Raw genomic sequence first — 23,232 nt, 5'->3', positions numbered from 1 at the left:
GTCCTGCATGTTGGAACTGGTTGAGGATGATCAGAAGCTTGATGATGGGAATATTTATTGCCTGGGAGAGGATGGCGATATTGCTTCATAATTCCAGCCAATGGATTTGGAGGATTTTTAAGGGATTGCATTCATGCTACGCTTTTCAATGGGTTGAGATGCTTTCTGTAGGTAGTCCATGTCTCAGATGTACAGGAGGATGGGGATCACTATTGTCTAGATGTTTATGACCATTGTCCAGTTATGAGATCTTAATTTTTAAATACTCTTTTTATCAGTCCTATTGGTGGTGAGTCTTGTCATTGACCTCTTCTTTGGTTGAGAGATGGCTTCTAAGATATGGAAGGTGATCCATATTTCCCAGGATCTTATTCTGGATCTGATTGTTGAGAGGAGGGTTGGTTTAAGTGTTGTGGGGGTGGGGGGATGGTAGATGAGTCGATTATGGCTGGGCTGCCTGAATGTGCAATTAGCAAACATCATCTGAAAACATCATCATTCTATCCTTGACACTGGCGCAAACCTTGATGAGAGTTGAATACTTTTGTGTTAATTCCATGAATTTTCTGACATTTTTTTCAACTTTTTTAAACATCTACCTTCAAATATTTCTGTTTTTGAACCCCTAGATATTTGATCATATTTAATTCTATGATTGATTTGATGCAGCGAAAATATTTAATGAGGAATAACTTTTGGCACCATACAAGGATATTTGTGAAGTAGATTTAGTTCATTTGCTGAAACACCTACCTGATCTCCTGGTTGCCAAACATTTTAACTCCCCTTCCCATTCCCACACTGACCTCTCTGCCCTGGACCTCCTCCACTGTCAGAGTGAGGCCACAAACAAATTGGAGGAACAGCACCTCATATTTTTGCTTGGGCAGCTTACAACCCAGCGGTATGAATTTTGATTTCTCTCATTTCAAGTAACTCCTGCATTCCTTTTCCTCCTCCACCCTCTCCAACCCCAGTTGTCCTTCTAGTACTACTGTTTGCATCCTTGTATCCCTGTTGTTAGCGCATCTTCCCCAACAATGGACCATTATGGACTCCACCCAGCCTGTGGTCATCAGTTGCCAGCCTTGTTTCATTCTGGTCTTTTCTCGTCTCCAGTATCCCCCCCCCATCCACCATTATCTTTCAGTATTAAGAAATATCCGACCTGAAATATCATCCATTCTTTTTCTCCAGAGATGCAGCTTGATCTGCTGAGTTATTCCGGCATTTTGTATTATCCCTGTATTATCCACCCCAGTATTATCCACCACCTGCGGTTCCTCTCTACCCACTCACTACTGATAATATTTGGTGGCTCCCGCATCTATCCACTCATCGATGTTAGCAAGCATGGCACAAAATGCTTGAGCAACTCTGCGGGACAGGCAGCATCTTTGAAGAGAAGGAATGGGTGACATTTCGGGTCAAGACCCTTCAGGGGAGAGGGAGATACATAGATAAAGTTTCTAAGTTGTGAAAATAGGACAACAGGAATGGAGTTCAAGGAAAATGTAGAATAGGTCATTGTAGGTTTGGAGAAGATGTTAGCAAGCAGCCTGGTTTAAGGCAGGTAGGTTGAGCAGGCAGTTTGATCTTCATCTGCCAAGAATGTGTAGGGTGGAGTTCATATTTAAAATAGGAGCACAATTATATTTTCATTTCACCTTGCATGTATTTTAAAATGTAGAGTTTTGGCAATAATGTACGGATGTCTGATAAAAAATATTAGTTTCATTCTGGATGGATGATGAAGAATGTTTTTCATAAAAAGTCAGATTTGAGGAAACTATTTGCAGGCCATTTATTTATTTACTTTCTAACTCATGTTTCCTAGCTCCTGGACAAGTTTTATCTCTTACTGCAAAAGCAGTCAATCACTCAGCTGCCAATGTGACGTGGTTTTTACCTAAACGGCCAAATGGAAGAATTACACATTTCAGCATCATTATCAAGTCTGTGAGAACAGGACAGATATCAAAAAATATGTCAGTGAATGGTGAAACACTTTTCCCAAGCACATTACTGCAATGTGAGGTAAGTGACAAGGGACTGAAGAGATGATTTCATATTCTTATAGCTAAAGCCATGGACTTATTTCAAGAATGTATGTCATTGTCACGAAAATGATTATTAAAATATAGTTTGCATTTTTCACAACATTTTGCAATAATTGATTAGAGTACCAATCTATATCTTAAAACAATTTAGTCTTAAAATTACATAGATATTACATACCGTATAATGATCAGAAAGAGGTGTAAGCTGCATACATTGTCTCTCGGTTGCCATACACTTGAACTCCTCCTCCCATTCCCATACTGACCTTTCTGTCCTGGGCCTCCTCCATTGTCAAAGTGAAGTCAAATGCAAATTGGAGGAACAGCACCTCATATTTTGCTTGGGCAGCTAATGAATATTAATTTCTCTAACTTCAAATAACCCCTTGCACCCCCCCCCCCCCCTCTTTCTGTCCCTCCCCAACCCGAGTCATCATACTAGTTTCACTGTCGCCCTGTTGAGTTTCACTGCCTGTGTAACTCATTATCACCTAGGCTACAATAACAATGGAACATTGTGGCTCCACCTTTCCTTGATCATTGTTACTTGTTGTGTATCTTTCATTCATTTGTTCTATATCATCGTCTATATCTCTCGTTTCCCTTTTCCCTGACTCTCAGTCTGAAGAAGGATCTCAACCCGAAACGTCACATACTCCTTTTCTCCAGAGAAGCTGCCTGACCCGCTGCGTTGCACCAGCTTTTTGTGTCTATCTTCAGTTTAAACCATCATCTGCAGTTCCTTCCTACACATTGTATCGAAGTTTCACTTAGTCTTTGTTTTAGGCAGTCACTTTGGGGACAACAAATACTTGCTTCCCGTCAAATTCTGTGAAAATGTTACTGGCTTTTATTCTAAATTACATCCATCTTGCTCTATCGTTATGCCATGATTCACTGCATAAAGTGGCACAGCTCATTTTGCAATTGCTTCACTGTTCACTGTGGGTTCAACCCTAACCTCCGGTGCTGTCTGCATGGTGTTTGCACGTTTACCCTGTGATCATGTCGGTTTACACTGAATGTGCTGATTTCTTATCATAAACGTGCAGTTTGGAAGATTAATTGGCCGTGGTAACTTACCCTTGATGTGTAGGTAGTGGTTACAATCTAGGGTGATTTGTTGGGAATGTGGGGAAGGAAGGAAACAGGGAAAACAAACATGGAAATGCGATGGCAGCATAGACTTGATGGATCAAAATGGTCTCTTTGTATCTCTCAAGGCAACATGGAATATTGCTGAATTTCCCTGTATACCAGTTCACAAAGCAGGTTATATATGAAATTCTCCTGGGTTAAACTATAATAAATAACTTTTATAGGCCTGTATACTAAAATAAAATTGTTTATTTTTTCAATTCAACATCCTTGAATGGATATACTTTTAATCTTACTGTCAAGTTTACATTCTCACTTTATTCTGGGTAGGTTGTTTGACCAGTGGTATAATGGATTTAGTGCACGCTTATCCATCTTGAAGCTTTTTTCATACATGACTTAAAACAATGGGATTAGTTATACTGAAAGGCGGCAAAGTGGCGCAGCGGTAAAGTTGATGCCTCACAGCGCCAGAGACCCGTGTTTGATCCTGACTACACGTGTGGTCGGCACAGAGTATGTGTGTTCTCCCTGTGACCGCTTGTTTTTGTCTGGGTTTTCCAGTTTCTTCCCACATTCCAAAGACGTGCAGGTTTGTAGGTTAATTGGTTTCTGTAAATTGCCCTGAGTGTATCGGATGCAAAACTAGGATAACATGGAATTAGTGTTCAGGTAATCTTCGGTCGGCACGGACATGATGGGCCGAAGGAAGATACAGAAGTTTCCACACTGTATCTCTGAAAACTCAAAACCTGCAGAAACAGAGTAGAAGGTGCAAAGAATGCATTGTATACTTAATGTGGTCATGGATGTCAAATTGCTACCTTAAGCCATTAACATCAGATTTATGAACCAACAGTTTTAAAGACGTAATTGTTCTTGGTTCATACTTTGGGATTAGTAAAATAAACAAGGTGCTTTCTGAGTGGATGAGAATTTACATGTACATGCGTGATTGCCACTTTTGATTCATGATAACAACCCAAACTGTAGCACATGGTTTCTGCCCCATACTTTATTAAGCAACCCAGAACATCAGACTTATTACTATTAAAGGGTCTGTCCCACTGTACGAGGTAATTCAAGAGCTCTCCCGAGTTTTAAAAAAATAATCAAACTCGTGGTAAGCATATGGCATGTATGTAACGGCTACATCGGAGCTCATGGATGTCCCGTAGCAGCTCGTAATGCTAATGGCACGTACTCGGGGAAACGCGGTAGCTCGTGAAGTTTTTTCAGCACTGTGAAAAATGTCCACGAGAGCCCCGAGTACCTACGAATGGCTATAAACCGTAATTCTCCGAGTTCGAATCGGGGAAACTCGGGAGAACTCTTGAATTACCTCGTACAGTGGGACAGGCCCTTAAGATATAAGCAGAATAGGCTGGAACTGCTCAGCAAACCCAGCAGCATCTGTGAAGAATAAAACAGTTAATATTTCAGGTTGATGATCTTTCATCAGGGCATGATTCACATATTAATGGCATTTTCTGATTTTATTTTTGGTTTCCAATATCTGAATTTTCTTTTAAACGTTTCAATTGCTCTAAATACTAAGGAGTGTTACAGTATAATTAATTATTAATTTCTGTTATGTAGGATGGCAGTCCAACAGGTACCACCCCTGGATCATTGACTTCATCTTCCCCTCATCCAAGTAATGTATTTTTAGCATCCACATCAGGATATATAATACATGAAGATTTACCACCTGAGTCTGCCAGTATTGTGGTGGGTCACCTGAAATCCTACACCACTTACCTGTGTGAGGTATCTGCATTCACAAAGGAAGGAGAAGGCCAAGCAGCAAGTGCTCTATTCAGAACCCCTGAATGGAGTGAGTCTATAATGAATAATTTGTGTTCTTATTTTAAATGTGCATTTCTTCATGCATTCGTTACAGCTTTTTATTTTAAAGAACCAATTGATAAAGTGTGAACATTTTGCGTATCCAGTGAAATATTTTAAGCCAAAGATGTAATTTTGTACATGTTACAAAGAGCGAGGACCACAAATTGCTCTGGGAATGTATGTGGACAGGCAGTGAGACCATAAAAAACATTAAGATTTATTATCATAGACGTAAAAATAAGGACACAGCTTGTAACTTGGGCAAGGCATTTGTTTGTTTCTGTTTGGAACAATATTTATATAATTTTAGGCATCATTTATGTGTATATTATAAAAGAAATGCAGAAAATGCTGGGATTTATCAGAAGATGGTGCAGCATTTGTGGAGAAAAAGAGGGTCCAGATTGGATTCAAGTGCAACCCTCTTGGATTATTTTCACTAGAGTGTCAGTAGCTGAGGGGAGTCCTGATAGAAGTTTATAAAATGATGAGAGGTATAGATAGGGTAGACAGTCAGAACCTTTTTCCCAGGGTGAACATGTCTAATACTAGAGGTCATAACTTTAAAGTGGGGTGAGCATACTTTAAAGGAGATGTGCAGGACACATTTTATTTTTAAAACAGAGAATGGTGGATGCCTGAAAACAGCTGCTCAGGGTGGTGATGGAGGCAGATACAATAGTTGCATTTAAGAGGCTTTTAAAAATACATATGAATATGCATGGATTGGAGGGATACAGATCAAGTGCAAGCATAAAGGATTAGTGGCATCGGGTTCAGCAGAGACTGTGGGCAGAAGTGTCAGTTCTTGCACTGTTCTGTTCTATCTTCTACGATGACCTTTCTTCAGAACTAGCAAATGTTAGAAATCAATCATCCTTTTTTTATGCCTAAGGATGGGGAGAGGTGGAGAGAAAAATGTGAATATTTTGGTCTGTGAACAGATGGGGAGACACATAAGTGGTGATACAGCTGAGAGAGGGCAGTGGAGGTTTGTTAATAATGCCTGATTTGTCCAGACGAGGTGCATATGGAAAGGGATGAAATGGAAAGACTGAGGAGAAAGAAATATGCTGGCTGGAAATATACATATAATGGTCGCTTGATTAAAGGAAGATGAAAATGTTGATGCTATGTGCAGTTTGGAGATTGTTGCACATTACTATATTCACTGGATAGCATGATGCCCCGGGGTTCCTGTGTATACAAATGGGTAAATTATGTGGATGTGCAGTGACGACAACAATTGTAATATTCAGGTCCATAACATCAAACCTCAGTCAGATCATTAATCTCACCTACAAAAATATGCTTCCTAGATCTGCTGCTACATACAGAAGTTAGGTTGGAGAGTCCATGGTTGTGAGTACAGTACAGCTTGGAGGGTGCTTTGGATTAGATGGATTGTATAAGCTGCTTGGTATGTTGCGGTATGGTCAGCCATAGGGTCACCAGGCAGAGAAATGACAAGGGTGGCCCACCCAGAGCCTTTTGTGGATTGCTGGGTTGGTGAGGGATTTGGGATGTATCTATGCTAATCCAAGGATTGGGAGGAAATGCCGGGTTGGAGATGGAGCTACTTGGGTGCAGTATTATGATCGGTACGGTTGGGAGGGAATCCAAAGGTCCAAAAGCGAAAAGATAGGCATGGTTCTTACCTTAGAGGGGTCCCAACCCAGAACCATGTTACACAGACCTAAGCATCCTTGGAATGATTAATATCCCTGGCAATGCTCCAAACTTTAAAATATTGACAGACAGCAGGACAATGGCACTAGCTTATCTGGTTCTGAAACTCTCAAAAATACTCTGAATATTTCTCAGTGTTTCTGCCATTTAAATAACTACATATACAAAAATAAAAAAATTAGCTTCATTTAATTCAAAGGAGTTATTATATTGTTTAACTGTGCAATTAAAATTATGATTATCATTTTTTTAATTTACATAATATTTCTAAATGCTCAACAGGCCTAAATTTAAGTAAAAATCTTGTCTTGAAATTCTTTATCAGGCCTTCGTGCACTTGGATGTGAGGAAGAGGTGAATTAAATAAATGTAAATTGTGCAAGGCTTGTTCTCAGCACAATTTCTTGGGTTTCATGTCTAGTGGAATTGCACTGCTGCGGAACTCGAATCAACACTCACTACACATTTAATGTGCCTCTGCAGGCACAAAGAAATATCTCAGCTTGTCTTTTAGTCTATTTGTGCAATGAATAGTCAATGATTGTTAAGGTAAGGTAAGACAAATAAACCGTATTGTATTGTATTGTATTGTAAAGGTGTTAAATGTGTTCTTGCAGTTCCAGAAGAACCACCTCAAAACTTAATTGTTAGTAAGATTGCATCAAGGTCGTTCATGGTGAACTGGGATCCACCACCAACAATTACAGGAAGGCTCTTTTATAGAGTTGAACTAGTGAACCCATTAGGTAAGTGGTGTGAGTTTTACTTGTGTGTTCAATTTACAACATTTAAATTAATGTAAATAGCAGTTTCCGGGGAAACATATTTTTCTCTTTTGAATGTTGCATTTAGGCAATAGTGTTTTCTTAAAAGAATTTCATGCCAGCTGCTCTGCAACTGTGAGGGTTGTGGTGGAAGGTAGATATTGTGGCTGGAAGTCTGTGACCAGTGGAGTTCCGTATGGATCTGTGCTTGGACTCCTGCTGTTTGTGATATATATATATAAATGACCTAGACATAAATGTAGATGGGTTGGTGAGGAAGATTGCCGACAATAGCAGAATTGCTTTTACAGGCAGTGAGGAATACCATCAGAAGATACAGTGGGATATAGATCAGCTGTGGAAATGGGCAGACAAATGGCAGATGGAGTTTGAGGTGTGAGGGGGGTTGGCATTCCTGTGCTGTGCTGTGCTTTAGTTTTTAGGGTTTTTTTCCACACTGTTTGCATTGAATTATATTTGATTTAAGATGGAAGATAGAATTGTATGCTCTAAATATATTGCAAGTAACATGAATAGGGAGTTTTATTTTTGTTGATAATTCATAATTGGTTAGAAAATAGTTAAATGTAATTTTGTTTTGTATTTAGGGCAAATGTCCCAGAACAGCACCAGAGAGATGGCATATATTTTTACTAACCTGCTACCATTTACAAAATATGAAGTGTTTGCATTTGCTGAGACAGTGGTGGGAGCTGGACCAAAGACCAGTGTTAAAATCACAACATCATCTGAAGGTAACTGGTGTAAACTTACTTCGATTCACAAAAACAGTATTAATTTTGTAATTAGTATGCTTGTTTAGTTTAGCGATTGGAATTAAAGTCAAACAACTTTTTCTAAACTCCTCAATTGCACCAGTAATATTATTGCTGATGACAAATTTTATTAAATATATCTATAGAATGTTCCTTTGTAATTTTGTTTGCCAAATGTATAAGTAAGGCTTTTTTTTAAACTCGTATTTTGTTTCACTTTTATGGTTATAAAAAATACATCATTTTGCTTCCCAAAGTCACAACTAAACCGGTGGCAATAACAATGCATCCCATTTAAAGCTTCCATTGTCACATGCAGTTTTTTAATTTCATTTTTGCCCCTCTATGTTACCAATAAGAATATATTATTATTTGAGCACATAAATGCGATCCACAATCCCGTTAATGTCTTGTTTTTACACCTCACTCTTCTATATCTCTAGTCTCCCTCTCCCCTGACTCAGTCTGAGGAAGGATCTTGACCCAAATTGTCACCCATTCCTTCTCTCCAGAGATGCTGCCTATCTCGCTGAATCACTCCAGCATATTGTGTCTATCTTCGGTATAAACCAGCATCAGCAGTTAGTCATCGGTTTGTCTTTTATCGGTTATACTTGCTTTATGCAATCTGCAATCTTAAAGCAGAATGTTTGGGCAACTTGATAAAATATATCGTTAAATGGAGCTTTAGCAGTGTAATAATAACAAAGTGAGTTATTAAATCGGTCTTTATGGGTATTTATATTATTAGCTGAAACTGCAAATTGTGAACGCTGTACACAATACAATTTCTACCAATGAGGTGGGCTGTGACACAAATACAGAGAGACTTGAGGAGGGTATATGCAGTTAACTAAATAAATAGGACATGGCAAATGGGAAATTATATGGAAAATGGTAGGTCCATCCACTTCGGTGTAATAAAAACAAAAAGAGTATTTTTTAAATGATGAGGGATTGAAAGGTGTTTGTATTCAGATTGACCTAAATGATCTTTGTATAAGAATCACTGGTGTCAAAATGTGTATTCAGTAAACAATTAGAAAGGCAAGTGGTACAGCAACCACTGTAGCAAAAGATTTGAGCATCACCGCAGCAACATCTTGCTCCAATTATATAGGGCACTGGAAGACTACATTTGGAATATTGTGTACGCATCTCATTTTCTTTCCTAAAGACGTACTTGCAATAGAGGGAGTGCAAAAAAGGTTAACCAGATTGTTTCCTGAAATGATGGATTAAATGGCCAAAGAGAACCAATGAAGACTAGACCTGTACTCTATTGAGCTTAGAAGAATGAGAAGTGTTTCACTGAATGTACAACATTCTTACATGGCTTGCCAGGATTTGCAAGGATGACAATTATATGATTCTGAAATTACCAACATTTGTTGGGCATTTGTTGTCTTTAATGTTAAACCTAAGAAAACAAGGCAAAATAAAAGGATGCTGATATTGGGAACTGCAGAAGCAAACAGAAAGTCAGGCTTTATTTGTGGAGGAAACAGATAAGTTAAGGTTTCAGGTTTGGACTCCTTGAAACTAAAATAAACTACAGATGAATTACATTATATTAATAAAGACAAAATGTTGAGAATCAAACACATGTCTCAGCAAAGTAAATTGAATGAAAAGTCAAAAGAAGGGTCTCGACCCAAAACGTCACCTATCCATGTTCCCCAAAGATGCTGCCTGACCTGTTGTGTTATTCCAGCACTTTGTGTCCTTTTGTGAATGAAAATCTGCATGAAATGTAGGAAAGTGTTGAATAGCAGATGATATAAATAGGTTGCAACCTTAGGCACACTGACTGGGTCACTAAAATTGAAAATGTATGTGAGGCACAGAATATTTGAACGAATTATGTTGTTGGTGAATAGCACAATAGAAGGGTTTGTTTATTATTGTCACGTGTACCGAGATACAGTGAAAACCAGTGAAAGGGTGAGATGGGTAAAATGTATCAGCTTCCTGCAGCTGAGAAGCCAATTAGAAGAAGAAGCCTTTTCACTAAAAGAATGCACACCATCCTATCAACACAGTGTATTCCCAGGAAGCACGTGTCAAACAACAATTAATATCTTGCCCTCGCCCTCTTGAAAAAGAGGAAAAATGGGAGCTCTAGATAAGAACATTATAATCAATGTTAAAGCCAAAAATGCATCAAAGGTTCTGGAAGAAAGATAAGGTACTTGTTCTTGTGCTTATGTTGTGTCAACACTTGGCAGATCATGCTAATATTGGCCAGTATATGCGGTGTTTCAAACTTCCTGTCCTGTGTTCTGATCCACTTAGTGTGCAGTTCATTTGAAATATCCTCCTGGAATTCTTACTTGGACACAGTACAGAATGCTGTTTCAATTGTATGTAGGACACAATGACAACAATTCATTTCTCTACATTATTGTTTTTTCTCTCTTTCATGTAATTTGTGTAATTATCAAGTGGAAAGCATTGCCACATTTTTGTTGTTGTGAGATTGCTTTGCATTTGAAGTTTCCCTTCAGAGTAAGATTCTGCCACCATTAGATGGCAGTAATTGACAGAAATTAAAGAGAAAGACAAATACAATAATACTACTCATGTAAAAGAATACTACTCTCCGTGCTAAAACAAAACTATATTCAGGTTTCTAATTATTACTGTAAATAGGATTTAATATGTTATCATATGTTTGATTAGCTCATGGGGAATATTAATTGCAGGCATCTGCGAAGCTGGGGAACTGAAACATGAAATTTCAATGGGCACACTTACAACATGTCAGCTGCCAGTTAAGCATAAGTGTGAAAAATCTGCCTGAACTATAATAATAATCTTCTCAGGTTGTAGATGTAGTCCTGTATCATGTATAACCCGCTGAAAGGGGTGAATGTTCAGAGCTTCTGGATGCAGCTTCAGAATTACTGTCAGTTGTTGTTGCTTCACCACAGTCCAACTTCTCAGAGGCTGACCCGGTATAATGTTTCTCAAGAATCATTCAAATGCGAACATGTGGACTTAGACCCATGGCTGGAATCAATTACCGAATTCTGCAAATTAGATTGATTGCAGGAAGATTATTAATTCTCATGTATTTTGTTTTGTTAAACTGGATCAAACAATTGTGCTTTTATCCATATTATCCATGAGGAATTATTCTGTTTTATTTGAATATTTCTCCTCAATTTTGATTATTTCAACATTGCGGATCTCTTGTGCTTCGAAGAGTCGGACATCTGATCATTTCTATTGTGCCCTTGAGGCTTTGAACAACTTGTGGTGGTTCCTGGGCGATTAACATTGAACGGAGAGACATTGGCGTACATGTGTTGGATCTTCCTATAATATGACTAAAATCATTGGGGGTTTGGGATTTGGTACCAAATCCTTACACCCCAACAAAGCACCGTGCCTAATCCTTTAATTAAATGTGCTTCACAAAATAAAATTAACCATCATAGCATGGACTAGGAGCCTGACAACATACTGCGTATATTACTAAAAATAATTTTGCAATAGATACTGTGTAGGAAGGAACTGCAGATGCTGGTTTACACCAAAGATAGACAGAAAATGCTGGGGCAACTCAGTCTGACAGGCAGCATCTATGGAGAGAAGGGATGGGTGACGTTTTGTGTTGAGAACCTTCTCTAATAGGTATTTATGGCTCAAATTTCACACAACGTTTTGTCAAAAATAATTATTCTGCTCTTTAGTTCCAGGAGAAGTGTTTGATTTAAAGGCAACAGAAGTTGAAAGCAAATCAGCAAAAATAAAATGGGGAAAGCCTCGTCAACCAAACGGAATAATTATTCAGTATCAAATCAAAATCATTCTATTGGAGTCTCAACTATCTGTACAAAATATAACCTTGACGGAAAATCATCAGGTACTAACTTCATTATATTTCAGTTAGATATTGTAAGGTTTTTTTTAACAATACCTCTGCTAATGTCAGATTTTATGAGCCAATTTTTCTTTGCTGAGACTAAAACATTCAGCCCTGTACAAGTTATTGATATCTTGTCATATATCCTATTATTTATATATAGATAAAATTGTTACATTAGTATAATTGGTAATATAGAACCTAAGTAGGCTGGGTTGCCTTTGAAAGCCACAAAATCTTTATATGCCATAAATCTGAAGTTAGGTTTATTATTGTCATGTGTACAGAGGTACAGTGAAACGATTTGTTTTGCATGCTTTCCAAACTTATCCGATATACTGTACATCAATACAATCAAGTCAAACTCAATTGCAATAGATAAAGGAAAGGGGAAGATGGAGAGTGCAGGATATGGTTCTCAGCATCTTAGCGCATCAGTTCCATAGACAAAGTCCAACGTCCATAATGGGGGTACAGGCGTGTAGGACAATATCCTAGCTGACGAAAAGACCATACAAAAACCTGATAACAGAGGGGAAGAAGCTGTTCCTGGGTATTCTGGTGCACACTTTCAAGTGTCTGTACCTTCTGCTGGATGGTAGCAGGGTGAAGAAGGAATGATCAGAGTGGGATATATCTTTGATTCTAGACACAAAATGCTGGAGTAACTCAGCTGGACATGGTTATGTTGGCTGCTTTTCCGAGGCAGCTTGAAGTGTAGATGGAGTCAATGGTGGAGCATCTGGTCTGTGCGATGGACCTGGGCTACATCTACAACTGCAACTTTTTGCGTTCATGGGTTGAAACGGGTAACTGCTGGAAACACTCGGTAGGTTAAGCAGCATCTATGGGAAGAGAAAAGAGATATTGTTTCAGATTAGAGACTCTTGTTATCAGGCCATGTAATAAACAAAGATGAAAAGGTGATTGAATGAAGCATAGAAAATATTGAGTCAACAATGTTATTTACCCGAATTGATTAATTTGTGAAACGGAATACAATGACAATAAGAGGAAAACAGTGTTTAAAAATAAAATTACCACCACTAGGTTAATGAAGTGGGTTTTGATTGTATTGTTTCAAGGAAGCGGCATAACAATCTTATTTTGAAATACTACATGTCGAGTAAAAATTGTGACCAAAAATAACTAAAGGAAATGAAAATAAAAATGCAGTTACCCATGGACATTATTTTCAGTTAAGCCATTGATGTTACTTTCCACTTGGATGTCTGATTTCTATGTGACGACTTATGCTCCACAAATATGACAGCATGTACGCAGACCATGAATGAGGGCTGGGGATACTATTTCCAAAAACAATATCATCTTGTCGTCTGTGTTGGACATTTATATCTTTATGCACATGTGGGCCTTCATGTGATGAGGATACTATGAGGCTGCAGGGTGACTTGGATAGATTGGGTGAGTGGGCAGATACATGGCAGATGAGTATAATGTGGACACATGTGAGGTAATACACTTTGGTAACAAGAACAGAAAGGCAGATTATTATCTAAATTAGGAAAAGGGGAGGTGCAACAAGTCCTGCGTGTGCTTGTACACAAGAGCGGAACTTGCTATCAAAACATGGAGGGGACGGGGGACACAATTTATTGGCGGCCACGTGTGCATGCACACACTCACACACACGCGCGAGGCTTCGGAGGCTCAATCCAACGCTAAAAGCAGAGAGTTTAAAATTGGGATCACAAAAACGTGGGGGGGGGGGGGGATGTCCCCCACCTCTCAAAACATGGGGGGAGACGTGTCCCCTCCCCCCCCCCCCGGGTTTTCCGCCCCTGCTTGTACATCAGTCACTGAAAGTAAACATGCAGGTAGATCAGGCAATGAAGAAATCTAATGGCATGTTGGCCTTCATTGCGAGAAGATTTGAGTTGAGAAGCAAGGAGGTCCTACTGCAGTTGTACAGGGCCCTGGTGAGACCGCGCCTGGAGCATTGTGTCCAAATTTGGTCTAATTTGAGGAAGGACATTATTGCTATTGAGAGAGTGAGAGAGATGAAAGAACGGGTCGACTAGGTTTGTATTCACTGGAATTTAGAAGGATGAGAGGGAATCTTATAGAAACATATAAAATTCTTAAGGGATTGAACAGGGTAGATGCAGGAAAAATTATCCCGGTGTTGGGGGAGTCCTGAAACAAGGGGTCACATTTTAAGAATAAGGGGTAGACCATTTAGGACTGAGATGAGGACAATATTTTTCACTCAGAGATTTGTGAATCTGTAGAATTCTTTGGCACAGAAGACAGTGGAGGTCAATTCACTGGATGTTTTCAAGAGAGAGTTAGATTTAGCTATTAGGGCTAAAGGAATCAATGGATATGGGGAAATAATAGGAACACGGTACTGATTTTAGATGACCAGCCATGATCACGTTGAATGGCGGTGCTGGCTCGAAGGGCCGAATAGCCTGATCCTACACCTATTTTTCTATGTTTCTGTCAACATCTAAAAGGAAGACAAAGCAATCATCTTCTGAAATGAGAATAAAAATTGACATTAAGCTGCTTTATTTCAAACCATGTGCATATACAGTTTGTCATTGTTCAATAAAATAATTGAATCTATAAATCTTCATTTTGCTTTCTGAACTGATTCATGTTTCAGAATTAATTAAGAGTAAACAACATTGCTTTATGTGCCAGACTTGTAAATATACCTTATTTCCTGACATGAGGGATATCAATAAATTAGATTTTGTTAATGATATTCTGGTGGATTTATGATCGCATGCCATTTACAATCTTTAGAATCTATATAACCCAAAGTGGACAGTTGACTCACTATCTTCTACAGTTATAACGAGTCCTTGCTTCTACATCCATAATATTGGTCAACCCCATTACTGCCTCAGACAATCTCATAACTGTCTCAAATAATCGAATTAATTTAATTATTCACCAGTGTAATATTTTGTCCATTGTACCCTCCGCCTCCCCTTCATTCTGTTCCTCACCAAGTTTTCTATTACCCTGCATTTCTAACCTGCCATCACTCTCAATGCTTATTGCACTCATGTTTAAATATCACCGTGGACAATGGGCAGGTCTATCTATAAATGTTTTACCTCTATAATGCAGGAATCCCTCTTCCACACTGATGAAGATATCCTGTCTACCCTGTAACCCTAATTCCATCCGCCCAAACATTGTCAATGTGTCAATTACTTTAGCAGCTATGTTGAGCCCTATTATGAAACTCTCTGACAAAGCTCTCTGTTTCTTTTTCAAACTCTCCTTTCTTAAAACCCATCTCTTCAACCAGATTCAACATCACACCATTAATATTCCCATTCCTTGGCTTGGCAACCTCTTTGAGCCTTTTTGTTTTTGTACGTTATAGGCAATGTAATAAAGAATGGTAGCAGTGATAGACGCAAAATGCTGGAGTAACTCAGCGGGACAGGCAGCATCTCTGGAGAGAAGGGATGGGTGACGTTTAGGGTTGAGACACTTCTTCAGACTGTTGTTGGGTAAATTGAGAATTTAGATTGAGATATAGGAAATAGCAGTGACTGTTAACAAACAATAGAAAATAAGACATGACAATTGAAAAAGATACCAAGATTTTAGCAATCACATGGCCAATTAGACTGTGAGTGATTATAATTGGATACAGTACTCAGCACTTCATGTCTGTTCTGGATTCAACTCCAACCATTGACTATACTGGGTATTGCTATTCTGTTTCTAATCTAGATTCTCAGCAAAAATCAAATTAGAATTGAAGGTAAAACACTGGTAAGCAAAAATAAATAATATATTATATATGTGAAATGCAGAAGTTGAATGGCTCCACTTAACTCTGACATCAGTACTGGAATTAATATTATTTTGATTACTGTGAGAACTTAACACCATTTAATTTGTTTCTATTTAAACATGTAAATTATTTGAGAGATTTATTGATGGAACCTTTTTCCATTCTAGGAAATTACCAACTCTACTGAATCAATATATCCTGGTACATTGGTAACAGAATCCAATGCATTGACTTTAGAGAATGATGTAGTCATTATTACAGACTTTGATGAAGGCTCTGCTGAACTGTTTCCTGAATCCACATCTTTAGAGCATGCAGTGACTTCATCCACTTCTTCACCGATTGAGAAAAGAATCACTGTTAGTTCAGAACTATCTGGAACATCTACTATTCAAGAGAAAAGCTTGTCTGCATCTCTGCTTGGGCAACTACCATCGCCCGAACAGATATTTCCTACCCCGCAAATTTATACCAAAACAGCACTCTCTAGTACAATGCACTCAATGCCTGCTGCTGGCTCCACTGTATCCTTTACTAAACACACAACAGTCAGCCCCAAGGGGCCCCATGAGACTCTTCCTACTGTCAACATAGATTTCCAGCTGAGATCATTATTGCATAGAAGATCAGTTATTCCAGTTGTCAAGGCAGGTGGAATATCCCTGCCTTCAAGTTCTTCACCATTTCTTCCTCTGTGGAGGCTTCAGCATAATGGCCTTCAAAATACCACTGAAGGTAAATAGGTCACCGATCCAGTATGTGGTTAAAACAGGTGCCGATGACTCAGTAACATGGTGATGTAATTAGTGTATACACTTGCTCTTCAGAGTCAACAAAGTATTTTATAGAGAATGTATATCTAATGACATGAGTAAAATTTGATTTTTTTTCTAAAGCAAAAGAAAGACTTAAGAAATAACAGCAGGTTGGTGGTTTATAAAACACATTTAACTATGTTTATTTTCTGCAATCATCCCTTATTTGTATTTAATTTAAAACCAATTTCTATTATTAACTATCAGTGAGCAAACTTTAAGGTATTTTAATTGTGCTTATATCTGTAAATGATATTTCACACTGGATTTATTTTCCTGGGTTTCTTGTTGTTCCTTCCATTTCCCTGTCTGGATAATTTTGTTTCCAAGAGCTAATATTTCTGAATTTTACTAAAAATGAGAGATGGTGAAGTTGTTCTTTTTTCCCTCCACATAATGCAGAGAGTGAAATCAGCCTGCAGGTCATTGACCCAACATCTGAGCAGCTGTCATACATTGTAAGAGAACTTGTACCCTATACTGATTACATTATCAGAGTGTCAGCGTTCACCATTGTTGGAGAAGGACCACCAAGCAGCATTCCGTTAAAGACACAGCAATATGGTATGTTACTTAGCAAACCATGATGTTTGTCCCATAAGTTAAAGTTATACTTTGGAATCATTGAAGTTGACTAAACCTATCTGTTTGGTATTTTTAGTTCCAAGTTCAGTGCGGAACGTAACTTTTAAAAATCTCACTTCTACATCAATGCTGATATTTTGGGATCCGCCTGCTATGTTGAACGGCATAATAAGTCATTACACGCTGTATGCCATGGAGCAAGGCTCAAATGAGGCCTTCCAGAGAATTGTGATGAGCAACAACATTACTCTAACAGGTATATCGTAAAAGCAAATATATTTAAATGTAAAGATAGCATATTTTGAGGATCGATTAATTCTTCAGGAAGTTATTAACTATGATGATTATAAAGGCAAATTATCCAGTTACAACACACCTCATAAAAGACTGTAGTAAAAAAAGTAAGATCTAATTCTCCAAAACAATAGGAAAATGGTCCTGTTCGAGCTGCAGTGCATCTCCCTTCACTAAAAGGAGGCTGCAGGAATGGAGAACTTTCGCGGAAGGACATTCATAAAATGTATGTGTTGGAAGGAAATGCAGATGCTGGTTTAGACACAAAATGCTGGAGTAACTCACCGGGGCAGGCAGCATTTCTGGATAGAAGGAATGGGTGACGTTTCAGGTCGAGACCCTTCTTCAGACTTCAAACATCGCTCGTTCCTTCTTTCCAGAGATGCTGCCTGTCCCGCTGAGTTACTTCATAATTTTGTGTCTACATTCATGAACTGAATGCGGGTCAATGCATTGTGATAAAAAAAACTAAGTGGAGTGGTTTCATTCAGGTCCCATTCAGGGGGTTTGGGTGATTATTCGCTGATAGTGTGGCTTTCTATAAAATTTTGGATCCAAAATTTGAGCACATCTTGTAACTGAAATCGTGAGTCAAATTTGTGATTATCAAAAGGAGTTTCCAAGACCCTCAATTATCATGGAAAACAATATATTTTTACTAGGAGAAAGGAAATTCTGCTGCTTTCTTTCTCCTGGCATTTTGAAAACAGTTATTCAAGCTGTAAATCTCTGTGCAATATATGAGCTTTCACATGTGAGTGTGTGCAGCTTAGCTCACTGTATGAGTCTGACCTTGACTGTTCTACCTGACCCTTTACAACTAATCTCACACCTACTACATTAAATACAGTACCAGATTAGTTTCAATGTATTCATCTCAGAAATTATACAGTTTGGTGTTATAAAGTCTAAGTTGTGTTTTTCTCTCGGAAACTTCCATTTGTTTTTCCTTTTAAATTTGTAGGTTTGAAAAAATTCACGGAATATAAAATGAGAGTGACAGCATCTACTTCTGTGGGGGAAAGTGCCGTCTCTGGGGAAGATGATGTGTTTGTACGAACTCTCGAAGATGGTAAGATGTGATAGAGTTAAACAAAATCATGTTTGGATAGAGTGTCGCAGCTGTAGCGCTGCTGCCACACAGCGCCAGAGGCTGGAGTTCGATCCTGACTACAGGTGCCATCTGTGAGGAGTTTATACGTTCTCCCGGAGACCACGTTGGTTTTCTCCGAGTGCTCCGGTTTATTCCCAGACTCCAAAGATGTTCAGGTTTGTAGATAAATTGGCTTCATGTTAATTGCCTCTAATATGTAGGATGCGAAAGTGACATAACATAGAACTAGTGTATGGGTGATCGATGGTCGGCGTGGACTTTAAACTAAAGTAAAAGAGTAAGCAGAGACAAGCTGTTTCCATTAATATGTGGTCAGAGGACATCGTTAAAATTTAGGGATAAAAAGATAATTTAAAGATAAAAGTTAGATCTGAGGTAAATCTCTGTTAAGCATGATAGTAATGACCAGAATGATCGTAAAGAATCATTTAAAGCTCTTGAAAGTGAGTTGGATGAGCTTTTGAGGAAAGTTATTTTTTCGGCTGTGGGGAAAGATGAAGAGAATGGGATTGTTCCAGGAGAAGATGGTGTGGGCATGGGCATGGGCTTGGGCATAACAATGGTGTCATTAGAATTCTATGATACCATGTAACATCTTGAAGTTAATGAAATCCTAGCTTTGCTCATTACCATTATTAGATTATTTATATTCAGTGCCATGAATTGTGGTGATTCCTTGTATTTCTGTTTTCTATTAATTTGGGCAAGTGACCATTTGGGAACCTGGGCAGTGAGTGATGGGAGGTCATTTAATTTAGCCAAATTTAATTTATGAATCCACTATTATGAATGTGCATGCATGTTTCTTGTGGAGATATTGCAGGTCAATGATCACTCTTGAGATCTGTTTCTACCACAGGAATGCCAATACCTGTTGGTCCTTCCTCATTGTATCCTTTAGTTTTTTTATTTTTCGTTTTAGAGATACAGTGTGGAAACAGGGCCTACAGCCCACATTGTCTATGCTGACCAGCGATAGATAGATAGATAGATAGCCTTTATTGTCATTCAGACCGAAGTCTGAACGAAATTGCAGCAGTCATACATATAATACAATAAAAACAACAATAAACACATATTAACATCCACCACAGTGAGTCCACCCAGCATCTCCTCACTTTGATGGAGGCAAAAGTCTTAGGTCTGCAGTCTCTTCCCTCCTCTTCTCCCTCTGCGCTGAGGCGATACCCCCCGGGCGATGATATAAAACAGTCCCGCGGCTCAAACATCGCGGCCCGGGGTGGTTGAAGCTGCCGCCCACCAGTCCTGCAGACGCAGCCGCTGGCCCACGGCCGAACCCCGGACTCAGGCCACCACCGCCAGAACACTGTCCCAGCCACCCTCACGTGAGTACCACACCGTCTTCAGCCTCGGGCTGGGCCGCCCCGACATGGGCGCCGAACCTCCCCCGGACCAGGCCGCCCCGACTTGGGCGTCGCTTCTCCATCTGTCCGGGCTACCCCGACTTGGGCGTCGCTTCTCCCTCTGGCCGGGCCGCCCCGACATGGGCGCCGAACCTCCCTCGGGCTGCGAGCGCCGCACCTCCCCGAGCTCGGCCGCTCCGACGGGAGCCTCGTTCCACCCTCGGGCTGGCCGCCCTTACGGGAGCGTCCCAACCTCTTCCAGCCCTGAGCCGGACCACCCTCACGGGAGCGAGCTCAGGGCGAGTCCTGACGGGCTCTGCCTCCGGAGCCTCGAGGTCGTCAGCTCCATTAGGCCTCAGCGCAGACGGAGGCAGAGAAGGGGAATACGACAAAAAGGTGGCATTCCCCCGCAGGGCGAGACTGCAAACTCCGTTTCAACCCCCCCCCAAAAAACACAAACTAAAAACCAAAAACTAGACTAACCAAAACAAAATGAACAACACAAAAAACACAAACAAACGGGACTGCCAGTAAGCCGCTGCAGCCAGAGCCGCGCCGCCACTCCGAATCCCAGCACACTGATGCTATTCTGCACGCTCTTGGGGCCATTTACATTTATACCAAACCAATTAGACTACAAACATGTACATCTTTGGAGTGAGGGACAAAACTGGAGTTCCTGGAGAAAACCCACGCAGGTCACGGGGAGAACGTAGAAATTGCGTACAGACAGCACCCATAGTCAGGATCGAACCGGGGTCTCTGGCACTGTAAGGCAGCAACTCTACCACTGCAGCCTGAACACATCGGCTGAAAAAGTAAAGGCCATTAAACTTCTTGTGATTCTACTGGCTTTCCATTGGATCTTTTTACTTGTAAATATCATGGATCGGTATAAATCTCTGGATTTTCCTGAGAATTATGGCAGCCTCATATTGCATTACAGGCATTTTTTTTTTCATGTAATTTCCAGACTCTTTCCCCAATCGAAGGCAGAAAGAGTGGATTAAAGTAATTTAGATGTGGCTTTGAGATATTTGACCTAAACTCATAAAATGGGATTTCAATTCACCCCCCCTTGTCAAAAGTGGCAGAATTCATTTAACAATGACATCTTTTGTTCTGACAATAAAGAAAATTAATGAAAAGGAACACAATCTACAAATGGATACTTTCCTCATCCAACTCGTTATGTGACATTGCTGTTGTTTTGAGATCTTCGGATTGAATGTTGGTAATAAATATTGCAATTTTATTGTTCAGCTGTTTAAAATTTAAGTTTTGGATTTATTCTCGGTTGAACCTGCAGATTTCTCCATTTTACATGAATTCAATTTAAAATATCCAGTCCAGTGATTAAGTACAATAAATACTTCCAAACCAATTTTTGAAAAGCAGTTATGTTTTTTTTTGTATCACTCAGAACCAGAGACACCGCCTGAAAACGTAACCTTCAATAATGTCACAGCAACAACTGTTCACTTGAGCTGGTCACCTCCTGAGAAACCAAATGGAATTATTATATATTATGAAGTCATGTATGTCAATTATACTGATTCCTTTGTACTGAACAGTACAGCAACTAACACCTATCTAGAAAACTTAAAGACATTTTCTCCTTATAACATCTCTGTGAAAGCATATACCAATTATGGCCATGGGAATCAAACATCTTTAACTGTATTTCTGTGGACGGAACAAGGCGGTAAGAACTGTTCTCTACTACTAAGATGGCACTAGGCTATTAAGAGTTTAGTTTTTTTGCCAAAAAAGTGGAAGCCCACTGTTGTTATGAGGAAAATACATCAAACATGTTTTCTGCAGCTGGGTTACAATTTTGATCCAGTAAAAAGCCATCTGTGCTGGAAGTTGATATGCCTTTAACTGTTTGCTCAACCAGGAGTACTGCTTTCTTCCATGAATTATTCATTTTAATGGGGCCTGCTTTTTCATTTACAATGAGGGCAAAGGGTTAACAATAAACCAGCAAAATATTTCTTCCATAATCTTTCCGGTTGAAAATGTTCCGACTCTTTTCTTGATTTCTTTACAGCTTCTAGCAGTCTGTGTTTTAATATGATCTGCAAGTGCATTAGTTCCACTGAAGTAGCAGTTTCATGGAATTCATCGCTGAATACCAATGGCATTATATTATTCTGCACAGTAAACTTCTGGAATGTCTCCCACTACATTCAAACCAACAGCAATAAGATGTCCAAACAAAAGTGAAATCTTTCTACTTTTTCTCAGTTCCCAGTTGCTGTTGTGGATAGCACAGTACACTAAATAAAAATGCAAAACTCATATTCTTAATAGATTTTCAGAGGGTGACATGTGGATTTGCATTAAAGAAAATTATATTTAGCTTTTTATATATTTCACAAGGGATGTATAAATTTACATACTGGTGTTTAAACTGGTGATTTTACATGAGCTAGTGATTAAAATGGTTGCATTCTTGGGTCTTAAATATTAACTTCAAAGATTTTTTGGAGGATTTGAGAGCTCTTATTGGATTAAAGGAAAGAAATGCCCTGCATAATTCTCTTTTTCATTCGTCCTGAAACTAAATGCATTATATATGATCTGTTCATTCTATGCTTATTCCCTGTAATTGATCATTCAGTCACCTCTGTATTCCATCTTTCATGTTAGCCCTTTGTATTGGATATCACTGATGGCCATAACGGGGATAATATATTTTTGATTGACCTCTAGTTGATAATAACAGCAACAATATGATTAATGTTTAAGAAGGAACTGCAGATGCTGGAAAAGCGAAGGTAGACTAAAGTGCTGGAGAAACTCAGCGGGTGCGCAACATCTATCGGGCGGATACCCTTCTTCAGACTGATGTAGGGTGGGTGGGGGGCGGTAAGAAAAAAGAAAGAGGATGAGCCAGAGGGCTGAGGGAGAGCTGAGAAGGGAAGGAGACAATAGGGCTACCAGAAATTGGAGAAGTCAATGTTCATGCCGCTGGGGTATAAACTGCCCAAGGGAAATATGAGGCGCTGCTCCTCCAATTTCCGGTGGTGCTCACTTTGGCCATGGAGGAGGCCCAGGACAGAAAGGTCGGATTTAGAATGGGAGGGGGAGTTGAAGTGCTGAGACACCTGGAGATCAAGTAGGTTATTGAGGACTGAGCGGAGGTGTTCGGCGAAACG

At 39.4% G+C, this 23,232-nt stretch overlaps 1 protein-coding gene across 1 annotated transcript in view; it reads left to right on the top strand.

The window, feature by feature from the left end:
* ptprq (protein tyrosine phosphatase receptor type Q) overlaps positions 1-23,232 on the top strand; it is a 114,334-nt gene that overhangs the window by 4,192 nt on the left and 86,910 nt on the right. The window contains exons 3-14 of the mRNA XM_055650929.1: positions 1,838-2,037; positions 4,758-4,995; positions 7,316-7,496; positions 7,950-7,986; positions 8,037-8,217; positions 11,937-12,131; positions 15,477-15,481; positions 16,064-16,631; positions 17,114-17,275; positions 17,373-17,552; positions 18,555-18,662; positions 21,492-21,773. Of these exons, the coding sequence (XP_055506904.1) occupies positions 1,838-2,037; positions 4,758-4,995; positions 7,316-7,496; positions 7,950-7,986; positions 8,037-8,217; positions 11,937-12,131; positions 15,477-15,481; positions 16,064-16,631; positions 17,114-17,275; positions 17,373-17,552; positions 18,555-18,662; positions 21,492-21,773 (2,337 nt within the window). The remainder of the gene's footprint in view (positions 1-1,837; positions 2,038-4,757; positions 4,996-7,315; positions 7,497-7,949; positions 7,987-8,036; positions 8,218-11,936; positions 12,132-15,476; positions 15,482-16,063; positions 16,632-17,113; positions 17,276-17,372; positions 17,553-18,554; positions 18,663-21,491; positions 21,774-23,232) is intronic.

The sequence above is a fragment of the Leucoraja erinacea genome, chromosome 19 (assembly GCF_028641065.1).
Source record: "Leucoraja erinacea ecotype New England chromosome 19, Leri_hhj_1, whole genome shotgun sequence".
In the NCBI taxonomy this organism is placed as follows: domain Eukaryota; kingdom Metazoa; phylum Chordata; class Chondrichthyes; order Rajiformes; family Rajidae; genus Leucoraja; species Leucoraja erinaceus.
This window is presented reverse-complemented; position numbering and strand designations above follow the sequence as displayed.